The sequence below is a fragment of the Notamacropus eugenii genome, chromosome 1, assembly GCF_028372415.1.
Source record: "Notamacropus eugenii isolate mMacEug1 chromosome 1, mMacEug1.pri_v2, whole genome shotgun sequence".
Lineage (NCBI taxonomy): Eukaryota > Metazoa > Chordata > Mammalia > Diprotodontia > Macropodidae > Notamacropus > Notamacropus eugenii.
In genome coordinates, this window is record NC_092872.1 from 346405840 (window position 1) to 346422828 (window position 16989).

Below are 16989 nucleotides of genomic sequence, written 5' to 3' on the forward strand. Positions count from 1 at the left end.
TACAGAAAATATGTTTTTTATTTTTTTTCCATAATCTTTTCAACTTAGTCAGCTCAATAGCAGAGTAGTTACTGTGGCCTTTGGGAACAGATGACTATTGAATTGTGCTTCTCAGGACCCAAGTTCTTTCTCTGTTTAAAACAGTTGAATCATAGACTCTCTTGATTTTCCAACTCCAACCCACTTAACTGAAAAAACACAAAATAACAAATAGTTATTATAGCAAACAAAAGACAAATTTAATTTCAAACATGCTATAATTTTTACATTTCATTAAAGAAACTAAAATGGGAGAAAAATTGAGGATAAGCAATATTCTTAATTCCACTAAGGAAGGATTTAATAATAGATTTTAAACATAGGAAGGCACTATATATAAAGATGATTGTGAATAGCTATTAACCAAGATAGAATGAGGTCAAAATCTCAGAATTTCAGTGACCTCAAAGATTAATTTCCTTCACTGTAAAATGGAGATACTGTTCTTTGTAGTACAAGGCTATTAGGAAAATGCTTTGTCAATCTTAAAACTCTATAGAGAGGTGAACTGTTATGATCTTTTCATTCTTATAATTTTCAGTACAGTTCAGATGGAAATGGTTGTGGGACAAGTTGCCGTTTGGCCTGGGTTGCCTTGGTCCTTTGAGTGGAAGGCTGCTGCCTGATCCTCCTGGGAAACGGGAGTCTCAGCCTAGTTATTATCTTTAAACCTGCTCCCCTTGCCCCCATTGTCTCATGGAGGAATAATGAAACAATGAAAGAGGACATGAATAAAAGATGATACTTTTTAGGTTTTCTAGACAAAAGTGACAGTTTCTGACAGCATGTATGCTGGTAAATTTTTAATAACTAGCTCTCAGAAAAAAAAAAGCATGCACAACCTACTTTTAAGTTTAATCTACATTATTAGCATTTTCTCCATCACTTTCTTAAGTCCAGACTATCAAAGAAGCAATAAATCAAGTCCTGATTTGTAGCATTTATCCATATCCAAAGTGCTTACACTGATAATTTAACAATTGCTTAGGGATGGGGAAAATGTTGAGTTTTTTTCTCTTTAAATAGCACTTGCTCAAAATATTTATAGCAGTTGTTTTTGTGGTATCTAAGAATTGTAAATCAAAGGGATGCCCATCAATTGGGGAATGGCTAAGCAGGCTAAACAGGTATATGATTGTGATGGAATATTATTTTGCTAAAAGAAACGACATGCAGTGTCTTTTCAATGGAGGAGTAGGAGGAAGGAGGGAGGGAAAGATAGAATTTGGAACTCAAAACTTTAAAAAAAAGTTTAAAATTTGTTTTAATGTAATTGGGGAAAAAATAAAATATTTTTTAAATAAATAAATAGTCCTTGTTTTCAGGACAGCAGCAAAGGGTGGTCAGCTAGCTGAAGAAGGCTGGATAGGAGGTGGCTGTGTGAGGAAGGAAGGAGTTAGTAAAGGGAACTGAGGAAGAGGTAGTATCATGGACATCAGTCTCTGATGTCTGGGCAATGCATCTAGTCAGGAAAGTAAAATTTAGATTCAGGATGTTAGAGTCAGAAGAGATCTTAGAGATCATTGAATCCAACCTTCTCATTTTACAAGTAGGTAAGGGAAGGCCCAGAGAGGGGAAGTGACTTGCCTAGGGTCATGCTTCAAATTAGTGGCAGAATGGGAACTAGAAGGAGACCCATCTGGTTCCTGCTTTGGAGATCTCTACATCTTACCACGCTGCTTCTTACCCTTTAAACCACGAACCCTTTTTTTTATGTGAATAATTGTTTAGATTATTTCTTTTATCCTATAATCCATATAATTTTTGATTGGGGACTTTACATTGGTGTCTATTAAATTCCATTGCATAGATCTAGCCTGCCCTTTGTTCTAGCAAGTCAGCATCATTTTGGAGCCTGACTCTGTTGCCCAGTGTGTTAGCTATTTCATTTAGCTCTGTAATGCCTGAAAATATGCTAAATATGCATGCATTTAAATCTTGGATAAAAATGTTGGAATCACACTTAGTTGAAGACAGATCCCTGGGAAAAACTCTCTCAGGACCTCTTCCCACAAGTATGCCTTTATTCCTTTGCTCTCTCTAGACTCCTTAAAAATATAATTACTATTGGGATCACATATTCAATCCTCATCTTCTCCAGATGAATGAGCTTATAAAATGTTTTCATCAGACAAACTGAACTTGAGGCATTAGAAGGGCAAGGGGTGGAGATGGGGGTTGAAGAGGAGAAAATGTAAGGGAAAAGAGTCTGAAAGGGGAAATTAAAGGGCACTTTGTGGAAAAAGTTTGTGGCACCAAAGGAAACTGACAACTTTATACTTTTTCTATCTTTCTTTGATTATCAGATTAACTGGATCTTTTTAAGGTAGCCTGACAAGCCTAGGGCATAAGGGCAGTAGTAATAACTGACCCTTATATAGCACATTAAAGTTTGGGTAAGAGAGCAGGGACGTTAAATGAATCAGTCATCACACCTCACTTTAGGCAATAATACAACAACCCCTGACACATTAACCAAGTGAGAACATTATCTCAGCCAATCAATGAAAAACTTTAGAATAAGTTTGAGAAGTCCTTTAAAGCTACTGGATGAGCTGGAATGATGAGCAACAGGAAGTCTGTTCTAACTGGTTGAGGAGCCTGATCATGGAGGTGGGAGGCATTATATTAAATCATGAGCTAATTCAGTAGGAAAGAGATCTGGATCCAAGGGCAAGCAAAGGAAGAGTGTTATAGTCAAACAATTCTCAGTGAGCTTTTGTATCTTTTTTTCCAATTGGCAATTCTACCTTTTGAGGAATTCTTTTCTTCAGTGAATTTTTGTATCTCCTTTTTCATTTGGCCAATTCTGCTTTTTAAGGAGTTTTTCCTTCAGTGTATTTTTGTGCCTCATTTACATTTGGCTAATTCTGTTTTTTTAAGTATTTTAGTATTTTTTGGACCTCTTTTACCAAGCTGTTGACTCTCTTTTCATAATTTCCTTGCATCACTCTCATTTATTTTCCCAATTTTTCTTCTACCACTCCTATTTGAGTTTTAAAATCCTTTTTGAGTTCTTTCAGGAATTTTTGTTGGACTTGTATTCAATTCAGATTTTTCTTTGAGGCTTTGCTTGTAGCTGTTTTGACATCCTTGTCTTCTGAGTTTGTATCTTTCACCGTGGTAACATTATATGATCAGATTCTTTTTATTGTTGTTGTTTGTGCATTCTTCCAGTCTATTTCTTGACTTTTAACTTTATGTTAAAATTGGGCTCTGCTCCTGGGGTGGAGGGTGCATTGTCCTAAGCTTCAGGTTTTTTTGTCCTGCTATTTCCAGAGCTAGTTCTGGGGAGTTTGTAAGTTTGCAATGCTTCCAAGATTGTATGATCCAAGGAAAAATGGTCACTGCTCTTCTGGCCTGTGCTCTGGTCTTTACCAAGGAAGAACCCCTTCTCCCTTGCAGCTGCAAATACTAGTGCTCCTCTTGGCCCTAGAACTGTAACCAGGTCCCTGCACCCCTGCAGGCAAAAGTATTAGTGTTCTACTTAGCCATGGAACTGCAACCCAGAACTGTATATGAGCAATGCAACAGGGTTCTGTACCCATTACCAGCAAAGGATTCCCTGTAATCTCTTTCTGACTAGTTGTCTCATCCCCTTACCATTTATGGACTTAGAGCTCCTAAAACTACTGGCCCCTGTTATAGTCACCTCGAAGGCCTGCAGCTGGTTTTGCTTCTGCCTGTGTGGTACTTTGGGCTGACCATGGTGACATCCTAAGTTGTCTTGGGCTAGAAAAATGTCTCACCTTGAGATTTTATTGGCTCTGCCACTCTGGAATTTGATTTGAGGAGTTATTTTAAAGTTGTTTGGAGGAGTAGGTTGGAAGAGCTCATCTGAGTTGCTGCCTGTGCTCCCTTATCTTGGCTCTATAGTCAAACAATCCTGAGAAGGAATTGCTAGGGTTCAGGTGGGGGTGGTGGTGGTGAGTTGGAGTGGGAAGAGGAAGAAGAACAGAGAAGAGGGGAGGAAGAAACTCTTGAGCTTAAGCTTCCTCTTTGAGCTCCCTCAGTCTTGGTCAGAGGATTTAGATTTTTTCATTGGCATCCTAACAGCATCCCCTGGTAGAGAAGCAGTTGGCAGCAGTGTCTGCATCAGGGGCCAAGAACAGACTGGATACAATGAGAAAAGGTAGATTCAGGGCTCTACAAGGAGTCCTCTGACTCCAAATTCCTCATTCTTTCCATTGCACCACTTTGCTTCCCGAGGTCCTTTGCAATTGAGATGCTGTGAACTATCAAATCATTGCTTACTCTGAGTCCTGGATCTGGTACTTACTTGGGCAAGTTACTTCTCCTCTTTTAGACTCAGGTTCCTCCTCTGCAAAATGGGAACAATGATACTTCCCTGCCTTCCCCATTGGGATGTGATGAAAGTGATTGGTAACCTAGAGCGCTCATTAACTGTGACCTATCTTAACATTTGGCCCTGTACCATCCTGCCCAACACAGTTGTTTATTATTATTTATTTGTTATTTCCTGATGAAGCTGCACAGTGAAGTTAGCCTATTCAGAACATTTTGATCAGTCCTCCCTCTCATCTCCTCTCTGAGGTAAAAAATATTGTAAATTAGAAAACAAATCAGGATTTGAAATAATAATAATAGAAATGAACAATATCAACGATAACCATGACTTCTCTAGAACTTGACAAAGTGTTTTCCTCTTAACAACCAGAGGAAGTAGATGACACAAGGGGTTATCATATCTAGGTTCTCAGTCCTTGAGTCATCACCCATGACTCTTCTTCTTGACCTATATATACAGTCAATTGTCAGATCTTGTCATTTCTACCCCTACAACATTTTCCCTTTTTTCTATTCTACAACCTCTGTGTTACCTGAGGTGCATCATTTCTAGCCTGGACTACTGTGATAGCTTCCTAATTGACCTCCCTGTCTCATGTCTCTTTTTCCTTCAGTCTATGCTCCGTACAACTGTCAAAGTGATAGCCCTAAAGCATAGATCTGACAATGTCATCCTTTTGCTAAAAAAAAAATCTATTACTGCTTGGATAAAATGCAGAATTGTCAGCCAGGGTTTTTCTAGTCTGATTACATTACTCATCTTCATGCACTCCCAAAACTGTCCTGCTGTTCCTCATACATGGCATTGTATTCTCCACCTCTGTACATTTGCACAGGGCTCTGTCTGGAATGAGCTCACCTTTCTCCTATGCCTCAAGAATCCCTAGCTTTCTTCAAGACACAGTTCAGGCATCATGTATTCCATGAAGTCTTCCCTTCCTGATTTTCTCTTTCCTCTCTCTAGTTGGTAAACTTTTTTCCTCCTGAAATTGCTTTGTATTATTTGGTATAAGCCCCTTACAGATAAGGGCTATTTTGTCTTAGGATCTCCAGCACCCTAGCACAGAAACCCCCTCATAGTAGACCCAACACAGGTTTGTTTGATTGACTCTAAACAGATGAGAAAGCTGAGAGACAACTCAGAGAACTGAAGTCATTCATCCAGTCACACAGATACTAAATGTGGGTGCCAGGGCTCAAATTTAGACATTCTTCTTCCAAGATCTGTGATTTTTTTTACTATTGCCTTTCAAGTTGAAATTAATTGCTCCCTTTTACATATCACTATGGTTAATGGTGTGGCTAGATGATCCAGTGGATAGAGTGCCAGACCTTGAGTCAGGAGAACCTGAGTTCAAATTCTGCCTCACTTACTAGCTGTGTTAACCTGGGCTAGTCATGTAACCCTGTTTACTTCAGGTTTCTCATCTCTAATGAGTCAGAGAAGAAAATGTCAAGCCATTTCAGTGTCTTTGCCAAGAAAGCCCCAAATGAGGTCACAGAGTTGGACATGACTGAAATGACTGGACAACAAATGGTTAATGATGGTATTCTTTCAGTATTTTCACAAGCATGATCTCTCCTGAACTTCACAATAAGATTGTGAAGGAAATAGTGAAGATATTATTATCCCTCTTATTTTATCTTTCCATTTTATATGAGGAAAATGAGACTGAAGCTAAAACAACTTGCTCAAGATCCACAGAAAGTCAATGGCACAAACAGGAGCTGGGCTCTCTCCCACCTTCTATTTCTTTTTCAAAAACCCCATAAAGCTTACATTTCAGATTTGTAAATTCCATCATCTGCCCCATCATCCCAGCCCATCCAATCACAACATGGGTCAGCCCTTGAGGAGATCTGAGTGTGCTTAGTGTCCAGCACAGACGTGATGGGTATGTCCCAGCCACACCAATAGTGCAGGACAGCTAAGGGATGCTGTGGAGAATCAGAAAGACTCATCTTGCTGAGTTCAAATCTGGGCTCAGAGGCTTACTTGGCTGTGTGACCCTGGGAAAGTCACTTAACCCTGTTAGCCTCAGTTCTTCATCTGTAAAATGAGAAGAAAATGGCTAACAACTCCAGTTTCTTTTTTGCCAAGAAAATCTGGAAATGGGGTCAGAAAGAGTTGGAAATGACTGAAATGCCCCAACAGAAACCCACCTGCTACGCCAATGTGATTCTCCACAAACCGGATGTAATTCTGAGCCTTGGGAGGAAGGTCTTCCCATTTTCTGGCCCCTGTTGTATCTGTCTTCCATCCAGGCATTGTTTCATACTCTACTTCCACCTTCTGCAGTATTTCCTGATTTGCTAGGGGAAAACACATGGATTCATGGCATCTTATAGTCACCAAATCAGAGGGCAAACTTCCCACCCAGTGGAGTCCCTTCTATATGCCCTCTCATGGTGAGGTTATTCAGTCTCTCTTTTTATAACTATGTAACAAGGCAACAAAAATCCCCTTTTAGAACCAATTTATATTCTGTATCCCAAAGAGAGCAAAGAAAAAAGGAAAGGACCTATATGTTCAAAAATATTTTTAGCCTCTCTTTTTATGGTGCAAAGAATTGGATATGAGGGGGATCCCCATCAACTGGGGAACTGCTAAGCAAATTGTACAGATTCATTATGAAATAACAACCAAATAAAAGTGAACAACAGTACTGGGAATGATGATACCAGGCTAAAAATATGTGTGTGTGTGTGTGTGTGTGTGTGTGTGTGTGTGTGTGTGTGTGTGTGTGTGTGTGTGTGTGTGTGTGGTTTCACAAGGGGGTGGTTTCAGAAAAACCTGGCTATGGGGAAGAAGAGGAGAGGGAAGGTTTCAAAGAGGAGTTAGCACTTGTGCTGTGCTTTAGAAGAGAGCTGGGAATATAATAGTGGAAGGCAAAGACAGGATAAAAACACATTGGTGGAATGAACAGGTCATGTTCAGGGATCAGCGAATGGTGCTGGAACATAAGCTCTGCGGAGAGGAATACAAGAGATAAGACTCAGATTGTGGAGGGTCTTGAATGCCCTACAAACCAGCTTTAAAGTGAGCCATAGAGAACCACGGAGACAGACAAAGCTCTATGGGTATATCTGCTGAGTTGTTTGTTGTTATTGTGATGATGACCAGGTATATGAATAAGGAAGACGATTTTGGCTCTATAAATTTTGATCCTATCCCCCCTTGGCCTGTCTCCTTCAGGCTGTACTGATAGATCCCTAGAAACAATATTCAGACAACCTTTAGGATCACTTCTCTACTATATTTATCATGTGATCCTTTATTTGAGTGTTACTTTCCAGGGTTACCTGGCTGCAAGCATGCTGTGTTTGTTTTCTCTCTGAATGGAGGAGGGAGTCACAGGGTTCTGAGCCCTGTCATTCTGTCCTGGCTTCAATTTCCTTATCTGTCAAATGGTATGTGTGTTATCTACCTTACAGGAATGCTGTGAGGAAAGCACTTTATAAACCTTTAAGTGCTATGTAAATGTGAATTGTTCTTTAATAATAGCTGTGTGACCATGAACAATTCATCTGACTTCTTTGGATCTTAATTTATTTGTTAAATGTGGATAGTAATGGTTGTATAGCCTGCTGTTACCTAGGTCTGTTATGAAAAAAGTGTTTGCATGAACCATAAAATGCTTTAGAAATGTAAGATGTTATTATGGTGTCATTTTTTATGCAGGGTAGTAGTGTGGCCTACTAGATGGAGAACTGGGTTTGCAGGAAGGCAGACTATAGTTTAAATCTCACTTTTGATAATAGCTGTGTGACTCTGGGCAGGTCACTCAATGTCTATTGCCTTGGGCAACTTTGTAGGATTTATCTACCAAGTCATAGATCAGTTGTGATCTGTATTCATGTATTCTGGTATCATCTTTAGTCACCCCCTTTCAGTGCTTTCCTCACTCCTCCAGGAGACGATGGAGGTTAAAGATAATAACTGGGCTAACACTTTCTGTTTCCCATGTGGCCCAGCTAGCATCCATTCACTCAAAAGCCCAAGGCTACTCAGGTTACAGTCAGTGGCCTCAGACAATGAATAGGAGCACCGATGAGGCTGGAGGTGAGGTTGGCGCAGGGGACAGTGTAGGGCTTTCTCTCTCTAAGTTCATTCTGCTCTGAGCACAGCAGCACAGGGTGATCAGCTTAGCTGAAGAAAGCTGGGTAGAAGGTGTTGTATGTATAAGGGGACAAAGCAAAAATTGGGCAATGGGAAAGAAGTAGCATCATGATAAAATTTAGACTCAGGATGTCAGAGCCAGGAGGGATTTTAGAGATCCTCTAGTACAACCTCTTCATTGTACAAAGAGGGAAACTGAGGCCCAGGGACAGGAAATGACTTGTCCAAGGTCACCCAATAAGTGGGTGGCAGAACAGAATGGGACTCTTCTCTCCCAGTTCATGGAGCCTTTCACTGTACCATCCTGCTTCTTAGTCTCACAGTTGTGTGCCTTAAAAAAAAAGTAATGGAACCTTTCCATTGTGGTAAAATCAAAAGATTTTAAACCATCCACTGAAAAGCTCCTTATGGTATGAACTTATTTATAACAGTCCTTTACTTTCCAAAGGGCATTCACATGCATTATTTCTTTCAATACCCATTGCAATTTCAACCAGTACTTAACAAATGTTTCCTGAATGACTGATGAATGAATGAGATTAGGAGGGAGGCAGGCAAGTATTATCCCCTTCCTCAGAGGTTTCTGAGGCTCAGAAACCTGAAAGAAACAGTCCAATGTTATATAACTATAAAGCAGAAAGAGTTAGAAATAGAACTTAGGTCTCTTGCCACTCAGTCTTGAACTTCGGTTGTTCTCTTTTTAGCTGATAATAATCACAGAAGGAAGCAGCATGGGTAGGAAGTTGTCTTCAGGGTCAGGAAGACATGGATTCAAGTCTTTTCTCTGACACATATTAGCACATAACCTCTCAGTGACCTAGGCATTGGTAAAGGGAACTCCTATTGAGTCACAGGTCCAATTAAAAAAAAAAATCATAGACTTTCAGAGTTGGACAAGACCTCCAAGATGATCTAGTTCAGTCCTTACCTGAACAATAATCCCTTTGGCAACAGCCCTGACACATGGTTGTCCTGCTTTCCTGGGAAGACTTTTAGCGACTTGGAATCTACTAGCTGCCTAGCAATCCATTCCACTTTGGGGCAGCTTTAATTGCGATGCGTTCCTTCATATTGAGCACAAATCTGCCTCACTGCAGATGTCTTACAAGTTCTGCCCTCTGGGGCAAAACAGATTTGATCTCTCCTCCATAGTAGCCTTTGAAATACTCAAGATAGCAGTCATGTCCACCGTGAGACATCTGTTTTCCAGGCTAAAGAGCCCTAGTTCCTTCGACTGAGCTTCTGATAGCAAGGTCTATAGTCCTTTCCTTGTCCTGGATTTTCTCTCCAGAGATCTCCAATTCGGCACTGTCCCTCCTAAAACTCATTCTGTGGTTTGCCAAACACTTTACATATACCATGTTATTTAATCTTCCTAACAAGCAAATATTATGATTTACAGAGGAGAAAACAGTCTCATTGAAGTGAAATGACTTATCAGAAGTCGCAGAGAGGAAACTGCACAGTGAGACTTTGAACTCTGGTCCCCTGATTCCTGGGCCAGTGCACTTTCTACCATGTTCTATTGCCTAAATGACTTCACTCTGAGTATAGGCAGATCTGTCTCACTGTGATTCTATTTATTATTTTGCATAGCAATGTATCATTGCCCTGGTGTGTCTCAGTGTTCATAATCAGACCATAGTAATCAAAATTCTTTTGTCAAATTTTAGAGAATGAAGAAATGGAAAAAATACCCTTCTCAAGAAGCTTTAACGAAAGTTTGCCCTAAACTCTCTAATTCTGACAAAACCAGTAGGGGAAGTGGTGCACATCATTTAGGAAGGAGAGCTGACTAGGAAGGCAACCATGGTGTATTCTAACTTACCTGGAAAGTATGGAATTCTTTTTCCATTCAGCTTGTATGAAACACCAATTTTAATCTCATCTAGGGCATCCAGGATATCCAGTTTGGTTAATGCCAGCCTATACCAAAGTATTTCAGAAAATGGTATATAATTAAATATTACAATTATAATAACTCACATGATGCTTTAAAGTTGACAAAGCAATTTCTCAACAACTCTAAAGCAGGTCTTTAAAGGCTCTCCATTTTACAGATTAGGAAAACAGGACTCAGAAAAGGATGCCTCTTCTGTTGTCTTGTTTTCTAATTTCATCTTTTACATGTGTAAATATTATTTTGCCAGCTGGGTTATGACTACCACCTGTGGGTCAGTATCTTCTCCATCATGCCTAGCATTGTGCTATACACAGAACAATGCTCAGTAAAACTGATAGAATGTTTCCCAAACTCAATTGGGCATTGAAAATTGGGAGATTGAAATCCATACATGCTCATGCAGGAGAATGGGGACTTGGATATTCTGGGTAAAAAGGGGATTTAGAGAAATTATAGAGCAAAATGTAGGAAATTAAGCAAACTTCAGTGTTAAAAACTTCCACTTTAGATATTTTTCATATAATAAATCCACTTTTCATATGCAATACAATTATACTATTAGCATCAATATTTCATATCTATAACAAGAACATTATACATACATATGATATAATTAATATTTAACCTTTTAGAAGGGAATATAGTCCTAATGTTGAAAATGTTAACATTCTTTGCCTAGCCCTATTCACAGGAATGAATGGCATTCTAAGGAACATTATTTGAGCATGCTGTTGGAGATGGTTGAACAGATCAAAGAAGTGAACCTAATCCTAGGGCTCATCTTTCTACTCAAAGAATATTATCCTCTGATAATTATCTGTGAGGGAGCACAACGTACTGAACTGGGGGGGGGGTCAGAAGACTACCCTCCTCTATTACTTATGAAGTGTGTAACTTGGGCAAGTTACTTTTCTTTCCTGAGGTTCAATTTTGCCATCTCTAAAATGGGAATAATTATAATAATACATGAACTAGCTACCTCACAGGTGTATTGTTAGGAAAGGAACTTGTAAACCTTAATGTAATAATAGACATATGGGGTTATTATTATTACATTTTTCCAAAGGTACCAATCACCTTTCATTTATTTGCTCCCATGGACATGAATTGGGACACAAATAGAACAGTGGACAATTTTAAAAAGAGAACCATTACGTTTGACTGTGTAATACATCACATGGTTATATCTATCTATCTATCTATCTATCTATCTATCTATCTATCCATATATTTTGGCCTGAGATTAATCTTTCTAATTATATTTGACTTAGGCTAAGAATTAGTTTATGTTAGTTTGAAATTGTGTATGACTCAGGCTCTGAATTTAAAGGAAGTCTTAAGTAACCCACATTCAAGGGAAGAAGGGAGAAACCAGCATTTATTAAGCACTTAATATATTCTAAGTACTTTACAAGTATTATGTCATTTGATCCTCACAACAACCCTGCAAAGTAGATGCTATTATTATCCCCATTTTTGCAGTTGAGGAAATTGAGGCAGATAGAGGTTAAATGACTTGCTCAGAGTGACATAGCTAGGAATTGTCTGAAACTAGATTTGAACTCAGGTCTTTCTGACTCCAGGTCCAGATGTAAGCACCTCCTAGTTCCGTGACTGAGTGTTCACTATTTTTGCAAAATTGAACAAACCTAAATCCCTACCTCACTGATATTATTTTGACTTCTTCACTGTTCCATGGTTGTGAGTGTTATTTTTTCTCCTGGCTGCCCATGACCTCCAGGATCTGTTTGTCCTTTAAAACCCTTCACAATCTGTCTCATCTTATCTTTCTAGTGTTCTTAGATTTGAATCGCCTGTGTATACTGCAATCCACCCATAATGGCTTACTTGCTTCTTCCTTGTGCAAGACACTCTATCTCCTTATTGAGTGTTTTCCCTCGTTGTCCCCTACACCTGCAATCTCCCTCCTGGCTTCTCTGGCTCCCTTCAAGGCTAAACTGGGATGCTCCCTTCTGAGAGAGGCTTTCCTTGGCCCCCCAGTTGTCATTGTCTTCCCTCTGAGAGTAACTTCCATTTTCATTATCTCTATGTCTGTCTGTCTGTCTATCTATCTATGTATGATATATCTCTATATCTATGTGTGTATGTAGGCATACACACATGTGTATGTCTTGTATATATAATTTTTTTTTTGCATATTGATTTTCCCATTAAAATGTGAGTTCCTTTTTTTGTACCCTTGACCTTTAGCAGAGTGCCAGGCACGTAGTAGGTACTTGACTGATTGACTTCCCTAAACCTCAGGGGCAGAGCCAAGGGATGTTCTTCCTCAGTGGTGCCTTGTACACTACTGAACAAAGATTAAATGCTAATGAGAGGAACGATTGCTTACGCAGTAAATCCATTGATCATGTGTGCGTATCTTAGAATCATAAGGTCTAACCAGCCACAGCGCCGCTTTCTGCCTGTGGTCACTCCCCACTCATGGCCTCGGTTCTGTAACAGGTCTCCAATTTCCTGCGCAAAGAGAAGGGAGATTTAATGAGGCTGATTTTTGCCTCTGTGCTTTCCTCTCTGCCTAGCTTCAAGACCCAGCTCAGTTCTCACTTTGTCCATGAAGACTTCCCTGACTATTTCATCCCAATTTTATCTCTTTATTTTTTAGGCTCAGAGTGGGAGACCCTAAAATTTAACACTTAATTCACAGAACTCTTGAATGCCAGTGCTGAGAAGAATTTTCAAGGTCATTTACTCTGGTGCCCACACAGAGGGGAGCTGCTATACTCAATACCATGCCAAGTTAAGATCCGTTTCAGGAACTAGGTATATTTAGCTTAAAGAAGAAAAGACTTAGGGATTACGTGGTAGCAATCTTAAAAAAATATATACTGAAGAGGAATTTCATTTGTTCTGTTTGCCTCCAGAGGGCAGAATTATATACTTCTGGAACACAGAGGTCTATTTCAGCTTGATAGAAAAGAAAAATTTTGAATAATTGGAGGTATCCAAGTGAACTGGCATGAGTGCCTTGTGAGGTGCTGAGTTTGGCATCACTGAAGGTTCTCTGGTGGAAACTGAGGGCCACTTGTCTGGGATGTCATAGAAGGAATTCTTGCTGAGATATGGATGGTGTCCCAGCTCTGAGATTCTGTAATTCTAAGAGCCAGGACCAAGTTCACAAAGCAAGTAAATGGCAGAACTGGGGGGGTTTCCTTCCAAGCCTGAATTCTTCCCATAGCACTATAATTATACTTTTTCTTATATTATTTGCTCTTACATTTATGAGTATGTTTCAAAACCGTGAGATGATGTATTCTTTCCCTAGACGCCCCGATGATTGTCTGGGTAAAACTCCTGGCGTGTTGCTGCCTCCCCCAAGTCCCCAAGGACTCTGACAGGGTTCTCTAAACTGCAGTCCATTCTAATAATAATAACTAACATTTCTGTGGCTTTTTATAATTTTCTTCACTATTGCACTGGGAAGCAGGTGGTACAACTGTTAGCACCTTCATTTTATAGAGGAAGAAACAGAGGTTAAGAGGAAATGACTCATCTACAAGTCTTGCACAGCTGGTGAGTTGCAGACCCTGGATTCCTTCCATTGCATTAGAATGCTTCCCCCATTGACATTTATACAATATCCTACACCAGGTACAAGGCAGCTGGGTGGCGCAGTAGTTATAGTGCTAGGCCTAGAGTCAGGAAGACTCCTCTTCCTGAGTTTAAATCTGGTGTCAGATACTGGCAGTGGGACTCCAGGCAAGTCACTTGCCTCAGTTTCCTCATCTGTAAAGTGAGCTGGAGAAGGAAATGGCAAACTACTCTATTATCATTGTCAAGAAAACGTCAAAGGGATCATTATCCCCATTTTATAAATGAGGAAACTGAGGCAAGCAGGCACACAAAAAAATGTGACTTGCCGAGAGTTACACAGCTACTAAGTGCTCGAGGCTCAATTTGAGCTCAGATCTGTCCTGACTCCAGGCTCAGTGTTCTGTCTATCACCTCCTGGCTATTGGAAGCTTTAACTCAGTCAAAGCCTTGTCCACCATGCATAGACAGGGATTTCTGATTTTTGTCCCAGTTCAGCCCTATGAATTTTAGAATCAAAGAACATTTGGCCTGGAAAGAACCTTGGAATTAATTTAACCTGACTCTCTCATTTTACCACTGAAGAAATGGAGATCCTGAGAGGTTGAGTGAGACTTTCCTAGGATTACTCAGATAAGCAGCAGACATTTGATGAGGACTTAGGTCTCCTGACTCTAAGTCCTGATCTCTTTGTAGTCTGTTTCACTTTCTTCTGGTTTTGACCTTGTTTGGGACATGAAAGTTAGTCATGGAGTCCTTAGGGGCTAGTACTGTGTCTTAGACTTCGGATGTAGAACAATAATGCAAATAGCCTAATGCATCCCTCCTGTTTATAGAGGACTTCTATTTTCCAAAGCACATTCATACTCCTTTTCTCTTGGGTCCTTAAAACAGCCCTGTGAGGGAGCAAGATTCTACTTTATAGATGAGAAAACAGACCTGCTAAGAGAAGGTGATATCTACTCAGTACTGGCTTTACTACTTACTACTTGTCTGATTAAAGGAAACCTCTCTTGGTCTCCATTTCTTCATCTATAGAATGCCATTGTTGTTGTTTAGTGGTGTCTGACTCTCTGTGACCTCATTTGGGGTTTTCTTGGCAGAGATACTGGAGTGGTTTGCCTTTTCCTTCTCCAGCTCATTTACAGAAGAGGACACTGAGACAGATAGGATTAAGTAACTTGCCCAGGGTCACACAGCTACTGTATGTCTGAGGCTGGATTTAAATTCATCTTCCTGATTTTAGACCCAGCACTCTATCCATTGTATCACCTAGCTATGTCAGGACTAAATAATCTCTAAGGTCCCTTCCATCCAGCTTCAAATATCATGATCTCATGGTATTCAGTAGACCCTCAGTAAGATGAACTAGATGGTTTAAATGGCAGACTTACATTGATTTGTTCAGTAGGAAAGGCACCAATTCCCACGCGGGTGGTATAGGCCTTAACCACACCAAATACGTCTCCCACATTCTGTGGCGGGATCCCCAGCCCTGTGCACACTCCCCCCACAGTGCAGTTAGATGAGGTCACAAAGGGATAAGTGCCTGGAAGAGATAAGAAATTTCAGCCAGTGACATTTGACAAGCCCCTATTCACCTCCAGAAATTAAAAGACACTTGCTTCTTGGAAGGAAAGCTATGGTAAATCTGGACAGCATACTAAGAAATAGAGACATCACCTTGCCGACAGAGGTCTATATAGTCAAAACTATGGTTTTTCCAAAAGACAATTGGAGTTAGAAAATAATACATAGCAATATATTAAAAGTGCATTCGATAGTTACAAAACCCAATAGCACTGTGGGATCTGAGGGGATATAGATAACTGGGGAGATCAAAAGACATTTTGTGGAGAAAATGGTGGTTTAATGTGGCATGTAAAGTATGGAAAAGGGTGAGACAGGATATTCCAGGCATTAACACACAATATTTAGCTACCAGTGCATTAGAAAGGTGCAAAGAAAATGTTCAGCAGTGTTGAGGGGGGTAGGTGATTTACTGACAGGTTAGAGAGTTAAAGATTCTAAATCCAAGACAAGTTTTATTCAGCCCAGTCCTCTTATTCTGTTCCTATAGGGGCCATTGAATGAACATTCCAGCTTTCCCTTGGCTACTTCTGTCCTGAGATCCTCTACCCCCATGAAAACATTCATAGGACATTACCCAAGCTCTAGGGCTCCCCCACCATCACCTCTGAGCTGCATGGATTCAATTTTATTCTACCTGTCCATGGCCTTGTCAAATCAGCATCTACCTGTCCATGCCTGAATGTGATCTCATCCTCTATTTATCATAACCTATCCCTGTCTCTAGCCTATCACTCTCTAAATAATGCCAGACATTTAGGTAACTAACTTTTCCCTAAATACCATTACTTTGGACCTGAGCTGGTTCCGCTGGATTTGTAACTTACCAAAGTCAATATCAAGGAGGGCTGCATTGGCACCTTCCACAAGAATCTTCTTTGGGGACCCATGGAGAGCTTCATATATAAAATATACTCCATCTCGTACCATGGGTCTGATTCTTTCAGCATAGACCTATAGGCATCAGTAGAAATTGAGATGATGGCAACTGAAAGGAAAAGGTTATCCACCAACCCTACAATACAGCTATGGCCTTCAAAACTCAATACCACTTTCTTCCAGTAGAAATATGGAGAAATCCTGACTCTAGACCTTACTGGGAGGGAGCCATTGGCATATGTGTTACCATGTCTACTTCTCTGCCTTCTTAGGATTCTAGGTTTAGAGCTGGAAGGGACTTCGAGAGACTACTGAATTCAAAAGTCTTACTTTTAGAGGGCAGGAAATAGAGGCCAATGGGTAAGAGAGTATTCAAGGTTATATAAGTAATCTTGATGAGTCTTCTGATACTAAATTCAGCCCATTGGCTCTTAAAACAATTTTGCTGTTACTGCATACCATGTTCTCCTGATTCTGTTCATTTCCCTTTTCATTACTTCATGCAGGTCTTTTCATGTTTTTCTAAGATCACTGAACTCATCATTTCTTATTTCTTATGAACTCATCATTTCTTGTGGCTTTGGTTAAGTCACTTCTA

General features: G+C 40.0%; 1 protein-coding gene across 1 annotated transcript in view; it reads right to left on the bottom strand.

Moving 5' to 3' along the window:
* The window catches only part of ADSS1 (adenylosuccinate synthase 1), a 75749-nt gene continuing 58760 nt past the window's right edge, over positions 1 to 16989 (bottom strand). The window contains exons 8-13 of the mRNA XM_072630059.1: positions 16340 to 16466; positions 15317 to 15471; positions 12724 to 12848; positions 10296 to 10393; positions 6511 to 6660; positions 1 to 188 (exon numbers count right to left, since the gene is read on the bottom strand). Of these exons, the coding sequence (XP_072486160.1) occupies positions 136 to 188; positions 6511 to 6660; positions 10296 to 10393; positions 12724 to 12848; positions 15317 to 15471; positions 16340 to 16466 (708 nt within the window). The 3' untranslated portion in view covers positions 1 to 135. The remainder of the gene's footprint in view (positions 189 to 6510; positions 6661 to 10295; positions 10394 to 12723; positions 12849 to 15316; positions 15472 to 16339; positions 16467 to 16989) is intronic.